The 17,435-nt window shown below is 32.3% G+C and overlaps 1 protein-coding gene across 3 annotated transcripts in view; it reads left to right on the plus strand.

Moving 5' to 3' along the window:
* The window catches only part of LOC126817939 (nucleoprotein TPR), a 52,402-nt gene that overhangs the window by 29,765 nt on the left and 5,202 nt on the right, over nt 1-17,435 (plus strand). The window contains exons 28-58 of one of the 3 annotated variants that reach the window (XM_056100686.1): nt 292-390; nt 565-714; nt 858-955; nt 1,149-1,283; nt 1,477-1,551; nt 1,787-1,864; nt 2,131-2,241; nt 2,738-2,850; nt 4,583-4,730; nt 5,051-5,188; nt 5,503-5,687; nt 5,983-6,045; nt 6,284-6,325; nt 6,495-6,536; nt 6,758-6,839; nt 7,108-7,359; nt 8,108-8,147; nt 8,190-8,306; nt 8,764-8,921; nt 10,031-10,122; nt 10,383-10,603; nt 10,870-10,974; nt 12,496-12,694; nt 13,029-13,077; nt 13,246-13,392; nt 13,682-13,726; nt 13,864-13,983; nt 14,449-14,514; nt 14,620-14,749; nt 15,735-15,871; nt 16,094-16,188. In XM_056100686.1, the coding sequence (XP_055956661.1) occupies nt 292-390; nt 565-714; nt 858-955; nt 1,149-1,283; nt 1,477-1,551; nt 1,787-1,864; nt 2,131-2,241; nt 2,738-2,850; nt 4,583-4,730; nt 5,051-5,188; nt 5,503-5,687; nt 5,983-6,045; nt 6,284-6,325; nt 6,495-6,536; nt 6,758-6,839; nt 7,108-7,359; nt 8,108-8,147; nt 8,190-8,306; nt 8,764-8,921; nt 10,031-10,122; nt 10,383-10,603; nt 10,870-10,974; nt 12,496-12,694; nt 13,029-13,077; nt 13,246-13,392; nt 13,682-13,726; nt 13,864-13,983; nt 14,449-14,514; nt 14,620-14,749; nt 15,735-15,871; nt 16,094-16,188 (3,532 nt within the window). Of the gene's footprint in view, nt 1-291; nt 391-564; nt 715-857; nt 956-1,148; nt 1,284-1,476; nt 1,552-1,786; nt 1,865-2,130; nt 2,242-2,737; nt 2,851-4,582; nt 4,731-5,050; nt 5,189-5,502; nt 5,688-5,982; nt 6,046-6,283; nt 6,326-6,494; nt 6,537-6,757; nt 6,840-7,107; nt 7,360-8,107; nt 8,307-8,763; nt 8,922-10,030; nt 10,123-10,382; nt 10,604-10,869; nt 10,975-12,495; nt 12,695-13,028; nt 13,078-13,245; nt 13,393-13,681; nt 13,727-13,863; nt 13,984-14,448; nt 14,515-14,619; nt 14,750-15,734; nt 15,872-16,093; nt 16,189-17,435 lie in introns of all 3 variants that reach the window. The other 2 variants (XM_056100685.1, XM_056100687.1) reach the window with 2 other exon arrangements.

Genomic DNA, 17,435 nt, shown 5'->3' on the forward strand with positions numbered 1-17,435 from the left:
GTCTCCATTGCCAAAATATTTGATTATTTAGCTATTCTGCTCACACCACATCAGTTTTCATGATTGGCAGTAGCATGATAAACTCAATTCAATTAATTTGGAACATTCTGGGAGTGGCCATCAAGCACCTCCTGAAAATGTGTGACAGGTTAATGGGAGAAAGATAGGTTGTTCAACAAATTTTTTCAGTATCTCCACAAAAAATCTTTGTTTAGTTATTGAGTTATTTCGACTTTATATGACAAGAATTACTGATAAATTATATTATATTGTTTCGTTATATATTTTTAGTTGCTGGTGGCAGTATGTCTATAACAGCTGTATCTATGTCTATTGATGAAATAAAAGATCTCAAGTCTCAGCTCGCACAAGCCAATGCCAAGGTTAAAAGTAGGTTTTAAAAACAAAGTTTACATATCTTTGTTACTTGAATCGACAAAATTTTGATTTTATATTCCAAGGGGAGTATTAAGGATTTTAAGATAATTTTAGTTGCCTATTTGTCAAATGGATATCATGCTGTATGTTCTGTTTCATTTTGTTGCATATTTTGTCATCATATAGATTTGGAGAAAACATGTGAAGATTCCAAACGTCAAATGGAACAATATAAACAGATAGCAAGTAATGTAGAAGAGAGTATTAAACAACAAAATCAAACCAGTGAAGAATTTCAGCAAGCTCTAGAAAAACGCATGGAAGAATCTACTGCAGGTACTATTTTAAAATTTTATTCTGTGGATGACAAAGGGCAAGAATTAAAAATGTCCTTTGTTGTGGAGTTTGGTTTGATACATGAGTTTATTGTATGTTGTACATGATATGAATGATTATAATGGATCTTATTTATGTTTCAGCCAAAGTAAATCTGGAGAAGAGAATTGAAATGTTGGAAAAAGAAAACCAGGAACTAAATAATCAAAATATTAAAACTCTGGAAGAAGCTCACAACTTGGTAATTATTTGATTTCATGCAAATTCCACTTCATTTAATTATTTTGCTATGAAAAAAATTAGTTTATGTTCAGACCCCCCCCCCCTTTTTTTCTTTTAACCAGTGGTACTAGACCTGATCTGTTTACAAACTTTTGTTTGTCTCATTATTTCAAGTGTTATTTTTTCTGTAAATTGTGATTCTCTTATTTTAGAATGCTGATTTACGTAAACAGTTATCAAGTTTACAGAATGAGTTATTAGATGCTGTAGAAAGAAGAGAGACAGCTATTGCGACTGAAACAGCAGCCAAGATTAAATGTGAACAACAAGTTCAAGTAGCAGCTGAGGTATGTTTATTGATTTTATTTATACAATGCATCTGTTATCATAGCATACAAATGATAAATGGGTATTTGAGTTTTCTTTTAAAAAAAACTTTTTGTAAAAATAATACCAAATATCATCTTCCACAATACATTGGTTTTTATATGTTTTGAAATGCATGTACTTGAAATATAAAACTATTTGCTGTATTTGCAGGCTCAAGATAAATATGAAAGAGAACTGATGCTTCATGCTGCTGATGTAGAGGCATTAACCTCTCTTAAAAGACAGGTATTTGATAACATTTAGATTTAATAGTAACTTGTGTGATTGTTTCCCAATGCTTTATATTGTTTTGATGTTCTGCATAGTTATTGATCTTTTTGCTTTTCTGTGTAACAGTTTGTGATTTTTTGAGAAGATAATCACAATCATAACACTAGTTAATGACCATAAATTATAGTTCGTGAAATAATGGTTTATCTATTTATGATATAATTTACCTTCATTTATTTCTACTTAAAAGTTAGCCGATAAAAATGAACCGCTAGCCAAATCCCAAGAAGAACTGAAAAAGTGTGAACTTGAACTTCTAGAATCAAAGGTAAATCCCTTCACTGTCAAAAAAAAAGAAAAAAACATACCCACTAGTTGTGAATCTGTATAAAGTAATACCAGAATTGATACCTTAGATAGATACGACTTGATCACCAAGATATATTACTGATACACAAGTCTAATTTGGTGGATTTTCTCTCAGTTTTAAGTGTTCTGCAGTCTTCTGCAAACATTGCTTGCTTTTGAAATAACAATATATACTAGAGTCAACGTTTAGGCATAAATGTCTGATTGATAATATTATGTTTTCAGACATCGTGGGCGGAACAAGAACGATTATTGCGTGAAGAATGTAAGATATTAGAAGATAGATGTGCTGAATTATCCAATCAAAATAAACTTCTACATGAACAGATGACCAAGGTAAAAAAATGATAATTTTGTTAACACAGATAATTCAAGAATTGTAATGTCTATTTTTAAATATCTAATATACACCTGGATATTGGAAAATACCAAATAGACAACAGATTCTAATTAAACATTCAAACTAAGTTCTTGTACAGCTTAAAGTGCATTGGATCACAAGGTCTGTCATTGAGTCAAGGGGCATGGGTTTGATTCCCCGCTTGTATGTGAGTAGGGTTGCCTGTCCAACCATGTGGGTTTTTTTCAGGGTTGTCCTGTTTTCTCCCACTGCTAAAGACCCCTACACGCAAGCAAATTATTGAAATAAAATTGAACCATATGTTAGTCCTGAAATGCCCTAGTTTCTCCTCTGTGTTCTATTTACTATTTGTTAATGATTGTAATAGTTTAGAACCTCATAAGTACTATGCTTGGTAACCTATTAGAGTCGATTAAAAACAAAACATGAACAGAGTTATGTTGAATGAAATAATGATATGTTTTATTTTAGTTAACTAGCCAAGTATCTACTATACAACATAAATCAAGTGGTTTAGATTCAGCCAATACTTCAATGACAGAAGAAACTGAGAAATCATCAGATCAGTTATTAGAGGTTATCAGGTACAGTGAATTACAGGCAATTCTTGTATTTAGAGGAATGTGACAGAAATCAAGTGACTTCAAAATGTTGTGTACATTGTGAATGTATTATGCCGTCGCCCCTGTCCGTTCGGACGTCCCCAATTTGTTTGTGGACACTGTACAGGTCACAATTTTGATCCGATTTTGAAAGACTTGAAATATAGCTCTACCTACCAAAAATCGCGGTTCCTTTCAATATTGGCATGTATCAGACCATAACTTCATGGATTATGCCCCCTGATTGTACGAAAAATCACATGGTTGTGGACCCTCAAGAGTTCACAATTTTGATGAAACTCGAAATACGTGTTTATAACCCAAAGATCTTGGTTCCTTTTGATATTCGCGCATTTATTATTATCCGATTTAAAAAAAACTTTCGAAAATATCCTTGTTACACCATAATGCCAGTTGAGTTCATATTTAGTAAAAATCAGACCAAAACTGCCACACAAAATGGCCCCTGATTGTACGAAAAATCACGTTTTTAGCTTGTGGTCCTTGTAGAGACCACAATTATTATCCGATTTAAAAAAAGGTTTGAATATATATCACTGTTACACTGTAATGTCGATCGAGTTTGACTTTCGTGAAAATCAGACCAAAACTGCAACACAAATGGCTGCCCCTTGTACGCAAATAGTGTAAACATATGGTGCATCAAGGTTGTGGACCCTCTAGAGGTCACAATTTTCATCCGATTTTGATGAAACTTTAAATACATTATTATCACCCAAAGATATTGGTTCCTTTCGATATAATTGTGCACATCGGATTATAACTTCTTGAATTATGGCCCTTGATTGTAAGAAAATGAAGGTTGAATTCAAATTTGGGGAAAATGGATACAAAACTACTCGACAAAATGGCGGCTCTTTGTACGCAAATTGTGTAAAGTATGTAATATGAAAGTTGTGGACCCTCTAAAGGTCACAATTTTTATCCGATTTTGATGAAACTTAAAGTATATGTATATGTCCCAAAGATCTGCCTCTTTCGATATTTGCGCACTTCAGACCATAACTTTCTGGATTATGGCCCCTGATTGTACGAAAAATTGCTTTTGTTTTTAGCTTGTTCTCTATCCATCTCTTGCAAAATGTGGGCTTATCTTTAAAAACCATTTAAATATATCACCATTCCTCCATAATGATGGTTGAATTTGAATTTCGGGAAAATCGAAACGAAACTGCCCAACAAATGGTCGCTCTTTGTACTCAAATCGTGTTAAAGTATGTAATGCGAAGGTTGTGGAACCTCTAGAGGTGACAGTTTTTATCTGAGTTTGATTAAACTTAAAATATATGTTTATGTCTCAAGGATCTCTAACCCTTTCGATATTTGCACACTTCAGACCATAACTTTCTAGATTATGACCCCTGATTGTGCGAAAAATCGCTTTTGATTTTAGCTTGTTCTGGATGCATCTCTTGCAAACTGTGCGTGTATCTTGCCTGGCAACCGCTGGTTCTTGATATTTGGCATCAAAAAAATCCATTTGAAAAAAAAATTCTTAAATGAGCCTTTCAGATTGTATGTAAAAAATGAAGTTCCATATTTGTATTGATAGTGCACTAGAAATTAAAATAAAAGTAGTTAGAACCAGAACCTTGCATTGTACTTATAATGATAGAAACTTACAATTAGTATATGTTTGTTTTAAAATACGATCCAAACAGTAAATATAGTAATTTCTGTGTAATTGTTACAGGTTCCTGAGAAGAGAAAAAGAAATAGCCGAAATGAAAATGGAAGTATCTGAAATAGAGTGTAATAGATTAAAACATAGATCTGAACATTTAAAGAAACAACTAGAAGATGCCAATAATATATTAACTAAAGAAAGAGAAGACTCACAGGTATTCTTTATTTTACAAAAACACAAATTATGTATGCATTCAGATTTCATTATTTGATAAATTTTATTTAAACTAAAATAACAGAAACTTTAAACAGTCAACTAAAAGAAAGAAAGCATCTAGATTTGAATCAGCCCTATTTTTTGTGATTTAAATAAACCATATTTTTTTGTGATTTAAATAAACCATATTTTTTGGGTGATTTGAATAAAACTTATTTATTTGTGGCTTCATTGTATAATGCAGCAGGACTATTAAAATAAGTTTAAAATGAGAAAGAAATTATAACCCGAAATTATTAAGTTTCTCTTTTGTTATAGGTGGCTCTTACCACAGTATCAGAACATGCTGATATATTGAAGAAGATACAAAATGTTAATATATTATCAGACAGTAATAAAATATTACGAGAAGAAAGAGATAGATTAAAACAAGATTATCTTACTCTAGAAGCCAAGGTATACCTTAGATCTATTGTTTTCAACCTTTTTTTGAACCATTTCCCCTTTTCAGTTCTGCTTTCCAACTATTCCCCCCACCTAGGACAATCTCATTCTCCCCCTTGAAGCGATCAAATTCCCCACCTTGGGAGGATTTTCCCTCGGGTTGAAAATCAGGACCTTAAATTGATATTAATTTCTATTAGTTATAGTTTCGAATTTGACTTAAAGTGTATAGTAGCAGATTTGACATCAATACAATTTTTGTTTTGTTTTGCAAATATGCCATAATGCAGTTCCAGGTGATAATTATAATGAACTGAATGTTTTAGGTTAAGAAAATGGAAGATAATATTAACCCACTTCAAGCTACAATACGTAATTTAGAAACACAGAAAGGTTTGTTAGCAGGAGAGAAACAGGCCTTAGAGAGTGAAGTTACTCGCTGGAAATCACGAACCAATCAATTAATAGAGAAATGTAACAAGACAGATCCTGAAGAACAAAAGAAATTAATGTATGCTCTTTTTATTATTTAATCTGAGCAAAGATTTTTAAGACCCAATAATGTAAATGATCCTCTTCTCCTATATAGTATGCCCACATTCTTCATGCCCATGTTTGTGTCCATCAATGGGCATTTCCATCAATCGTTTTTTAAAAAAAATCTAAAAACTTCCAAGGGGGTAAAATAAAAACTAGCAACATACCATTTTGGCTATTTTTCCTATATGATTAAAATTGATTACAGAATTGCTTTATTAATGTTTTGCACTATATTTTACAGTGTTTGTTTGTTTTGTTTCATTCAGGCTAGAAAAAGATAGCATGAAGCGACAATTAAGTTCGCTAAGTGAAGAAAATTTCAAACATAAGTATGTATATTAATTGTACAAAAATATCTCATTTCCTGTTACAGAATGAGTTTAAAATAACCAAGAAATATTATCCTACTGATAGAAAATGTATGTTAGCATTAATATGATTGATCTTGGAGGATAATTTTAATTCCATAAACTATAATTTTCAGAGAATGCAATCATTTGTTCTCCCTAAAATATATATTTCTGGACAGTGAGAAAGTGTCATAAATTTGATATTTCATTATTTTAGGGCAGAAATATCTAAACTAAACTCCACTATACAGTCATTACAGTAAGTAACTTGATTTTAATAATTTGATAAAAACAGAGGTATTGAATTTTACTGTTTTGTAAATATTCTTTTTTGGAACTATAGAATTGAATTTCATGGGATTTAAAGTACCATACAAGGGAAAAAAGAATACTTGAAACGAATAATTTAATGTTATTGTTCCTTCCAGAAATGAACTCAAGAATGTAAGACAAGAAAATGTTAAACTGACGTAAGTTTTCTGAAAATTAAATATAATCATACCCTAAGGATTGCAAGCAAATAAGGAAAGTTGACAATATTAAGTTGGTCTGCATGAAACGTACATTGTAAATTTACTTCAATTGACATGTATCTCAGAAATGAAAATAAAGAAGAAAATCCTTGATAGTTATCATCTAATAATAGTGCTCTCACCTATAGGTTTTCTGTTAGTATTTTTTTTTTTTTCAGTCAAGCAATGACAACATTGAAAGCTCAACAAGCAACTCAACAGGCAACAGATAGTGATGAAAAAGCCAAAACTATTAACCAGGTTAGTTAGTTAGCTCTTTATTAACCTAATCATATATCTATTATGATAGAAATTGGTCTGTCGTACAGAATAAATGATAATTCCACAATATGACATTTAATTTTCTTAAGTATAAGAGTTTTGCCAGGTTTTCATTACTTTTGCATAGATTTTCATGATATTTAGCGAGTATTAGTTCAGAAATGTGATTTTTGAAATAAATACATAAGCGTTCCAGAAAAATATATATACCTCTCCCAGAGATGATTTATGCTATGCTTGTATTTAGTTGAAGAAGATAGGAAGAAAATATAAAGAACAAGCTGAGAAAATTGCAAAGGAGTTTGAGGATTTTAAGTCTAAAGCTGCTAGTCAGACGCCAGCTGCAGGTGATAATACAGCAGCCATTGAACAGGTTAAAACAGAAATGACAGAGAAATTAACAACAGTTGAGAAAGAAAAAGCTGATTTTAAAACTAAAATTGATGAACAGATGCAAGAAATTAACACCCTGAAAGAACAGATTAATGAATTTAATAAGGTATTTTAATTGCATAATGTAGTTTAAATAGTTAAAGATACATTATGGGAGATTAGATAAAGAGCTGGCAAATCTCACTATAATAGTTAAAAACTAGATAATGTAAAGGCAATTTGCTGAAAGTTTCAGTCAAATTGATCCACTGTGAATCAAGATTTTAGCGATTGAATGTGGGGCTAGCCTCAATCATCATTACTAATGTCGGTAGGAAAAAAACCTAGTCTTGATTATCCATTTTTTGATTTAATTATGAATGGAAGTCGCAAAGCAAATTGAAACGTAATCCGATAAACATCGCAGGATAGCGATCCCATCAAGAAATGATTATGATCTGGATAAGTTAATTAATGTCTAATTAATAATTAAATAACATTTCAGGCCTAATGAAAGACCTGCAATAGGCAGATGTAGCTCTTGCATAATGTATGTTTAAACATACTTTATATAATTCACTTTTGATTCAGTTTGGTGGTAAAGCTTAATTTTAAATTTTTTATCACATATGCATATATGGGATAGGATAAATATCCAAAACCGCTGTATTATTTTAACATACTAACTCACTTAAAATTGCAAGAAATAGGGGAGAAGCTAATTGGTCAAAGGCAGATTATAAGTCTTTCTAAGAAAACCTATTGAGTTTTCTCTGGGTACACCAGATTCCCCAACTGCTTTAAGGATATAAAAATTTACTATATGCTTTGTTGAGTGGATGTTAAATTCCTTATCTTGCCCTCCAATTTTTCAGGAAAAAAACCAACTCGAAGAGACTTCTAGAAAATACCAAGATGATATTACAGAATATGAGAAAAAACAGACACAGTCTAAAAATGTATTATCAACAGCCAAATCTAAAATAACATCACAGAAAGAACATATAGAACGTTTAAATACAGAAAATACAGATTTAAGACAAAAACTAAATGAAACAGAACGTCAAAATAAAGGTAAACTATAGTGTGGCAAATAATAAGTCCTATAGGTTTGTCAGACAGTATTATTTTGTTATAGAATTTGTTGGCATATATACAATGAAAAATAGTTCTAAATGTTAGAATTCCCTTTTAACCCTTACATTGCGTGGGGTCCGCTCACCTGGTCATCCCACATGACCAGGCACTTCATAGACTAGATTAGTCTAGAATAACAACAAACTCAGTAAACAGAAACCACTGTTACCAAAAGCAATTCTTCATTACGTGAGGTTGGATCACTGGGTCATCACCCACTACTTATAGTTTCCTTTGGACCCGGTTATCATGTTTCAGTTTTATTATATACCAGAAAAAGGATCATTAAACCTGGTGACCATAAACAATATTGACACATTACAAAAGGGTTAACCTTTTCAATTCATTTATTTAATACAATTCATATTAAAGATTATATAATATTGTGTTATAGAAGAAAATGAAATGAGAGTTAATATGTTAAAGACACAATATGATGGTAGAATATCAAGATTAGAGAATGAATTGACAAACAGTAGAACATCCAATACTACAGCTGATAATACACAAATTGAACGGCTTATGAAAGAAAACTCAGAACTCCAGGCTAAGGTAATTGTACTTATATAAGTCATTATGGGATGGTATAGTCTTTTCTATTGGTAGATATTACCAATGTTTCTATTTAACCCCTCCTGAGCTAACCACTTCATACCCATAGAGGGCTTTGTAAATATTGAGTAAAAATCAAGCTTTAGACCCTGTTGTGAAAAACCATGCATACCTGTAAAATTGCAGATGTATATCCTTTATATATGACTTGTGATTTTTGCATATTTTTAGTTTAGCTTTTATGGTTACCATGGTTACCAGTGAGTTTCAAAATGGCTGCCATATTATTGTCATAAATGAAATATTGGATATTTTCTTGCCATTAAAAAAAAATTCAAGATGGGCAAGAATAAAGCTATATGGATTATTAGCATGATAGATATCTCTTTTGTAAGAATAGTATAGGTTTTTGTGGGAAAGACACTAAATTGTGATAATGGGTTTTTTTCTAAAAGTAATAAAATGCAAATGAGCAATATTGACATTTTTGCGGTAACACAAATATAAATATTTGGAAAAAAACAATAATATATACCAAAATATTCACATTAGGGTTGCCATGGTAACTAGTTTGACCATATAGTATACGTCTATATTGGCAGCAATCCTCTGGAGAAGTCTTTCTTTTTTGTGTCTTTTCTTTGTGACAAACATCTGAATTTTCATCAAAAGAAGAGTCCCCACTTATAGTATAGTCACTACCCGAATCCAAAATAGATGTGACGTCATCGGCATCTGGACTCACGACTAAATTCAGCCGAAGTCTTTTTGTTGTGAAGTACGCCATTCCTCGGCTGTTCTGACTATTGATGGTTGTTCCGTCAATAGATGAACCCCCCTCGTAATAGAAACTCGTGTTATACACCATCTAAAGTTAAAACCTTGCTTTTTACAGAGGAGTTAACCAAATTAAATAAACTTCCCGACTATTGTCAGGTGCCGCTCTGACAGACTATAAAATAATCGTTGGGATTAGCTCAGGAAGGGTTAAAATAAAGTCTATTTCATACAGTAAAATGTGTAAAAAAAATTGAAATAAAAACCAATGCTGTGCATTTTCTGACAAAGTAATAAATACTTTTTTCATAGTAAATATTTGTTATACTCAGATTCTGCAGTTACAAAAACAAGTTGAAAATATGTCAAAACAAGTTACACCACAACAACAAGTCACCCGTACTCCAGTTACTATGGCACCAAGGTGAGTTGTTCTAATATTTCCTGCTGTAGAATTGATACAAAATATGTATGTGGGTTTGCAGGGTACCTTCAGAGTGAGTTCTCTCACCAGTGCTTGATTGTGATTCCGGAACATACCAATTTTGACAGAAGCATGTTCTTTCATAGTTTTGAATCCTGATAACAAATTTGGTGTGAGTAGAACATTACAGAACTTTCAGTCGAATACAGCTAATTCTCTTATTTCTCTTTGATTACTTTAAAACTGTTTGATCATTATAGTGTATCAACATCAGATGCTCCTAAAACAGCAAATATTAGACCTATGGCAACATCCACAGCTCCTGTAAGACCTACAACTCCAATACAACATTCTTCAATGGCTGCTCGTGTTACAGCAAGCATACGGCCCATGGCTATAGCTCCATCTACGTCTACAGGGGGGATAACTCCTACTGCTACTGTCATGCCAACAACAGTGTCGCAACAAGAAACAAATGATGGTAAGGCATATTAATAATATTAGATGTTTGGTTGAACTTTGGATATATACATAGTACTAGAAGCTAAATTTATTACGGAGGAAACTAATAAGAGCAGAATATAAGACACATTATAACCCAAATGAAGAATTGTCACTGTTTAACAATGAGAAAATAATTTGCAAACTCTCTGAAAGACTTCTGTACATATCACAATTAATGAAGTAAACTATGATTCCTTCATAAAATTGAATATGTTTTCTTTGATTTGTTTGTTTATATTAAAGAACCAGCTACATCATCAACACCTAGTTCTATACCAGCAGCTAGTGTTACGCCACGTATATCAACACAAGTACAAATAGTAACACCTCAGATTGAAACACCTTCTGGTTAGTCTCATCTTGTATAAGGCAACACAAATAAAATAAGTTGTTTCTCGGGCACCGCCCGCACGCAAAATTGGTTGCGCGTGCGGCCTATTTATTAGTCTTGATGAAAAATAAAAAATATGTAACGCCCGCCCGAACATCGATAAGCAAGTCATAAAAAGAATATGCCGCATGTATCTACATGCCCCATACGTGAATATCCATTCAAATGTATTAAACTGATTCAGATGTAAACGCTCATTTACGGGTCTTTTTTATTGATATCGAAAGAACCTCCATTTTTGTATCACATGATTTTAATTACCTCCCCTTGTGAACTAGAATTTGATTCGTGTTAAACACCGAAAGTCATTGACAACAATGCAATGTATTTCAATCATTCGATCTTAATCGGCTCATTATTGCCGGCTTCAGTCGGTCCATGTTTGAAAAAGTCCTACTTATAAAACAATGAATCGTAGAACAGGTTAATTATTATAACTTGTGGCTACGAATACGATACGATGATAGTCACCATCCCTTAGTCAGAATCTGGGTCATTAGCACATTTAACGGTAGTTTTGATAATCCGGAAAATAATAATTGGATTACACATTTGATGGTTTTACTGATGAGTTGTTTGTTAAATTTAAATAGTCATTCGATATAAACCCCAGATAGAACACCGAATATCCTGAGAAACACACCGAATATCCTGAGAAACAGTCATTTCCCGAATCCCGATGACACGTGACATGCATTGGTTGGAATTAGGTCAATCATTATAAACCAGCGATACTAGATTTAGATCTAAGTGTCGTTTACCGTGATGATTATTTTTGATACACATGCTGACAGAGGCTTAGTCTTTAAAATATTGTCGTTATTATTGACGGCTATTAATAGTCGTACGGAATTTTATTTTAAACCAATTTCAATTATGGTTGTCACCATTACCATTAGTAAGCTACGAATTAAATGTGGAAAATTATTTTCCTTCTAGTCAGTGTTCAGTGTTTGAGTAGACTTGATTTTTGGGTTTATGTTCTAAGTATGTATAATATATAACTGAAAGCAAAACCGTAGACAAGTAATGACTTTCTCATTAAAAAAAAAAAAAAAAAATACAAGGCCGCCCTCCCGCCCCAACAATTTTCAACAATAGCCAAATTTTATTTTGCACCATCCTCTAGCCAGAAATGAGGTAAAAAAAAAATAAACCGCCCTCCCCCCCTACAGTTTCAGCTGTCAATTGCCCGAGAAACAAGACATTTATTTTGTGTAGCCTAATGTCAGATTGCACACATTTATTACTGAGTTTTTTTCAACCTTAGAGCTATTGGTAGTAATTTATTTAAAAAAACAGTGATGAGTATCAAATTATTTTAAACAATGTTTTGCCAATGTAGTAGGTTGCTACGAATGTTTTTTTTAAATCCTTCGACTTAATTTTAAAGACTTGCGCAATGATTTGATTCAGAGAACACATTAGTTTAAATATTGCGAAACACAAAATTAACCAGTAGATTTGTTTTGTTCTAGAAGTAAATGTGGAAACATCAGTACCTGAACCAACTCCAGTATCCCCTATATTATCTACTACTGGTCCTAGTACAGAAACTACATCACCAATAACACCACAAGCTAGTACTAGTACAGGTACTACACATGCTGTTACTCCACAACCTAGTGCATCATCATCTTCACAACTTGGTAAACGAGCTAGAGAAGATACAGATAGGTATGACTTATTTTTGATGGATTTTGTTTTTTTCCAATGAGCAAAACCAAAAAAGCAACTACATAATTTGCTTTTAAAGACTTTAAGAGGATCCTAGTGACTCAGTAATAAACAATAATTGTATCCCATACTTGTTATGTACCATGAAAATACAGTATATCTGATATAGGTCTGTATACATATAAAATTCATATAGGCTACATTAATCACATCCTTGATTTTAGAGAATTCTTTAAGAAATTTATTTGAGTGTTCATTAATTTGGTGCATAGAATTTCAGTCCAGATTGTTTGAAAGCTGAGTATACTTTTCATTACTAAGATATGTATTTCAGTCAAGAAGAAGGGGATACATTTAATAAGCGAACCAGAACATCCTCACAGGTAATCAATGTATAAGAAAACCATCTCTATATTTGTAAAATTTCTTGCTAATAATTAATATTCTTAAAAGAATTAAATGAATAAAAATTTCATCTGGATATTTTGGTCTAGTATTAAGAGGATTTATATATCAATAAATTCCATATGATTATATATATATATATATAGGAACAAGGGATACCTGCAATAACAGTAACAGATGAACATGCCCAGACTATAACACATCTTAGTCCACAAACTGGTAGTACATCAACTAGTCCAGCTGTAGAGGTTGCTCCATTAACATCTTCTACTGATCAGCTACAAGATGCTCGGGTATGTCTTAATACTACTAGGATATTATAACATTTGAATATAATAAAATACGTTTTAATACTTTCATTTAATTGTGATTCCTCGTGAAACCTACACAAAACATAATATCCCAAATGTTTACTGTTGAAAATGGTTGTTGAATGCTCACAGACATTTTTCCTGAAAATGTATTAGCATCATGCACTGTAATTGGTAAAATGTTTTATAGAGTGGATTTTTTTTTTATCCCGTCTGTATAATGGTTATATTAATTGTAATCAGAGTTATTTCTGTATCAATTTAACTTCAGACAGAAGAATTTTCACCATCAGTTCTGCAATCGAATATTCAGCAAGTGAGTACCATAGAATGAAACTGTGTTTTTAACTCTTATTTAAATAAACTTTGAGATTTTGTTATAGGGAATAATTATTAGCATTGTCTTTCTAAATATTTTCACATATTATTGATATAGTGTGTTTTCTTTAACAGACAATGGTTGAACCAATGATGTCATCCCATCCTAGACGTAGACAAGCTGTAGCACCTAGAAATCAACAACAAGAAGATGATGGTGATATTATAGTACTAGGCAGTGATGATGAAGATCAGGTAAAACATATAATATTCTACCAGCATAGATTTTGATATTCTACAATCATAGATTAAGTTTGACGTGTTTCCTTAAGTTAAATTATTATTACAGTATATCTTAAGCATGGTATATTTAATGAAAAGTAACAGATTTTTTAAAAATTTGATGTGAAACATTGTGGTCATGAGAAGACGTATTTGATCATACATGTTTTTTTGTTTTTTTTAGAGAATGTAATTAATTATATTTCCATTATTTATTACTTCAAAATCACCTATTACTCATTACATGATCTTTACTTCAAACATTCAATAACTATTACCCCAAAAATACCATTTATCCCAGCCCTACCTGTCATAATACATGGAAAAAATACCTTGTTGATCTCCAATACTTTAGATGAGACTGCAATGATATTCATTAACAGAGGCTAAGTTTTGATAGATATTTAATAATGTTGATTTGTATTTGTTGATTGATAGGGTTATCGTGAACAAATGGAAGATTATAGAGAAGGAGGTGAAGAAATGGGATTAAAGGAATATACAGTTAGTTTATATTATTTATTTTCAATTAGAGAAAATTTCATAATTACATTTTTAATAGAAGTCATCCTTATTCGAATTGTAATTATATTTCATCATTTCGTTCAGGAATCCATGGAGGAGGATGATTATGATGATGAATATGATGAGGATGATGATGAGGATGATGAAGATGATGACGAGGAGGATGATGAGGATGATGAGGATGATGAAGATTCTAATGATGTTGTGATCGTCGGTAATTATTCATAGTTAATTGCAAAAAGGTCTTATTTATAAATGTTGGGAACATGTGCAATAGAATCTTAGAGCCAAGCAGAAGGAAACAAAATCCATATACTATTACAGTTTTAACTTCTATCATTGTAACTCCATTTCTGACTTAGCCATTTTATCATAGACTGTCACAATCTAACAGAGATTGATCCTACCGCCCAGATTCCTGGCTAATGTCGTGACTATAGAAGCTACAAAATTAAAAAATTTCTCAAATCAGAAAAATCAAGATTAGGTCGTGATTTTTTTTGTAGTGCTGCGCAAAGAATTTTGCAGTTTCAATTAACAGTTAACAGTTTCGTTTCAGTTAACAGGATGTAAAAGTCGGAAATGGGACAAAGTGTTAATATTCAATTAAGGAGTACATTGTCTTGAGATATTGGCATTATCTATCAAATCTCTAACCTATTTGAGGGATTTTTAACCCCTTGTAAACACCATATTGTTTATAGTTAAATCTCTGAAAAGGGTGTGTCCAAAAATAGTTAATTACATTATTTACAAAGATATGATGAATTGATCAACTGCAGACGATATAAATGGGACATGGTCAAAACATGTCAGCGTCGGCTATAATCTTCACTGAAATGTTTTGATATGGCTCCGAGTTCACAAAGCATTCTCAGATTTAAGTTAAGAATTTACTCAACTGTTTATGAGAAATATCTTTATAAGGGCTATATTTTAGTTAGAATAAGGCGAATAATTTTGAGTAAATTCGTAACTTAAGTCTGAGAATGCTTTGTGAACTCGGTGCCTGATTGAATCTACGCTTGGTTATTTATCTATTGCCGATATTTTGATTTTGTTTTTGTAATTAAATGCTATTTAATCAATTTAGTGTAAATTAAGCAGTGAAAAATTAGATATTGTCTGATTCTAAGTTGCTATTGGTAACTAATTCTAGTATAGATTGTGAAAATATATTTTCTGATAATTTATTTTAGATAATGGTGCAGATGAAACAGAACAACAAGTAGTATCAATTCAACATCCTGTAACTGTGCCAGTAACTGATTTACCTAGACCACCTGCTAATTTACAATCTATGGGTAGATCACAATTAGCTCCTTTTACGTTGGGTGTAAGTAGAAATTATATATACGGTTGATTTTACAATGAATACAAGGTTGTAAACATAATCTATATGATATACAATCACTGGTTTGTTACACACATAGCACAATGATAAGTCAAAACATAACATCAGCTGTTTATATTAAGCCATTCATAAAACAGTATTTAAACATTACTTTTTGAGACATGTAATCCTTTGAATGAAAAACTATGTTGTATTTTATATTAGCCTGGTGTGTTTGATGAAGAGGATGGCTTAGTACCTAGTACACCTACATTATCTATACCTATACGTAGAGCTGATGGATTTGCAGAAGCTATCAAGTAAGTTATTGTTTATCATTTATCCAGTAATATTTACAAGACAGAGGCTGGGGAGCGGTTTCCTAAGTGGGGGGTCTGACAATTGAGGGACAAAGTCCTGAAAACTTGTCGCTGCAGGCGCTGCTGGTGCCGCATTCACGGTAAGTTTCAGGCATGGGGTTTGGGCCCGCTTTTGATTTGATTTTTGTCCCCCGCCTTTCGAAGAAAGCAGGGGACTATTAAAATGGGTCTGTCTGTCTGTAAGTGAGAGTGATGAAATTTGGTGTATAATTTTATTACATCAATACCTTGACTAAGTTTTTTTAATAAGCATTCTCTGCTCAGGGTAAGCAGAGCGATAAGCAATTTGATTGGTCGAGACTTTGGAACACAATAACTCTCCTTCTAATTGAGGTAGAATGTTCAAACTTGTTGTAGGTGTTCATTAGGTCAATGATAAACATTGTATGCTTACGGTAAGCAGAGATAAGCAATCTTATTAGTTGATACTTTGGGACACGATAACTTTGGTTATGATTAAATGAGAGTGATGAAACTCTGAGCATAGATTCATTAATATCATTACCTTGACTAAGTTCGATGATCAGACCCTTTTCTGCTTAGGCTAAGGAGCGATAAGCAATTTGATTGGTCAAGACTTTGAAACATAACAACTCTGCTTTTAATTGAGGTAGAATGTTTAAACTTGATGTAGATGTTCATTGATTAACATTTCGAGCTAAACTTAAGCAGAGCTAAGCAGTTTCAGTTTGGGACAAGATAACTTTGATTCTATGTAATAGTAAGTGATGAAACTTAGTTGATATAGTTGATAATCAGTTTGATTGCTTGATACTTTTGAGAAAAATAAATGTGCAATTAATTAATATGTGTCATCTATTTATTTTTGAGAGTTCGGCGGGGGACATGAGCCTCACTGTTGCATTTTGATTGACTTATTAACATATACGAAAACGCTGAGTTCAACCTTGCACAGTATAAGAAATTTGCTGGACAACCGTGACTGCAATGAAATCTCGTGATTGTTATGCACATTCGGCAATACTATATACCGGAAAACACCATTTTATACTGAATACCGGAAAACACCGGAAAAACACTAAATACCGGAAAACACACTAAATACCGGAAAATACCCTAAACAGGTAACCCGGAGACTGGGACCCTAAATAGGTAACATGAAGCCTGGTCCGGTGTTTTCCAGTATTCAGTATAACATGGTGTTTTCCGGTAGTTTTCTAGTTGTT

Source organism: Patella vulgata, chromosome 4 (assembly GCF_932274485.2).
Source record: "Patella vulgata chromosome 4, xgPatVulg1.2, whole genome shotgun sequence".
Taxonomy (NCBI): domain Eukaryota; kingdom Metazoa; phylum Mollusca; class Gastropoda; family Patellidae; genus Patella; species Patella vulgata.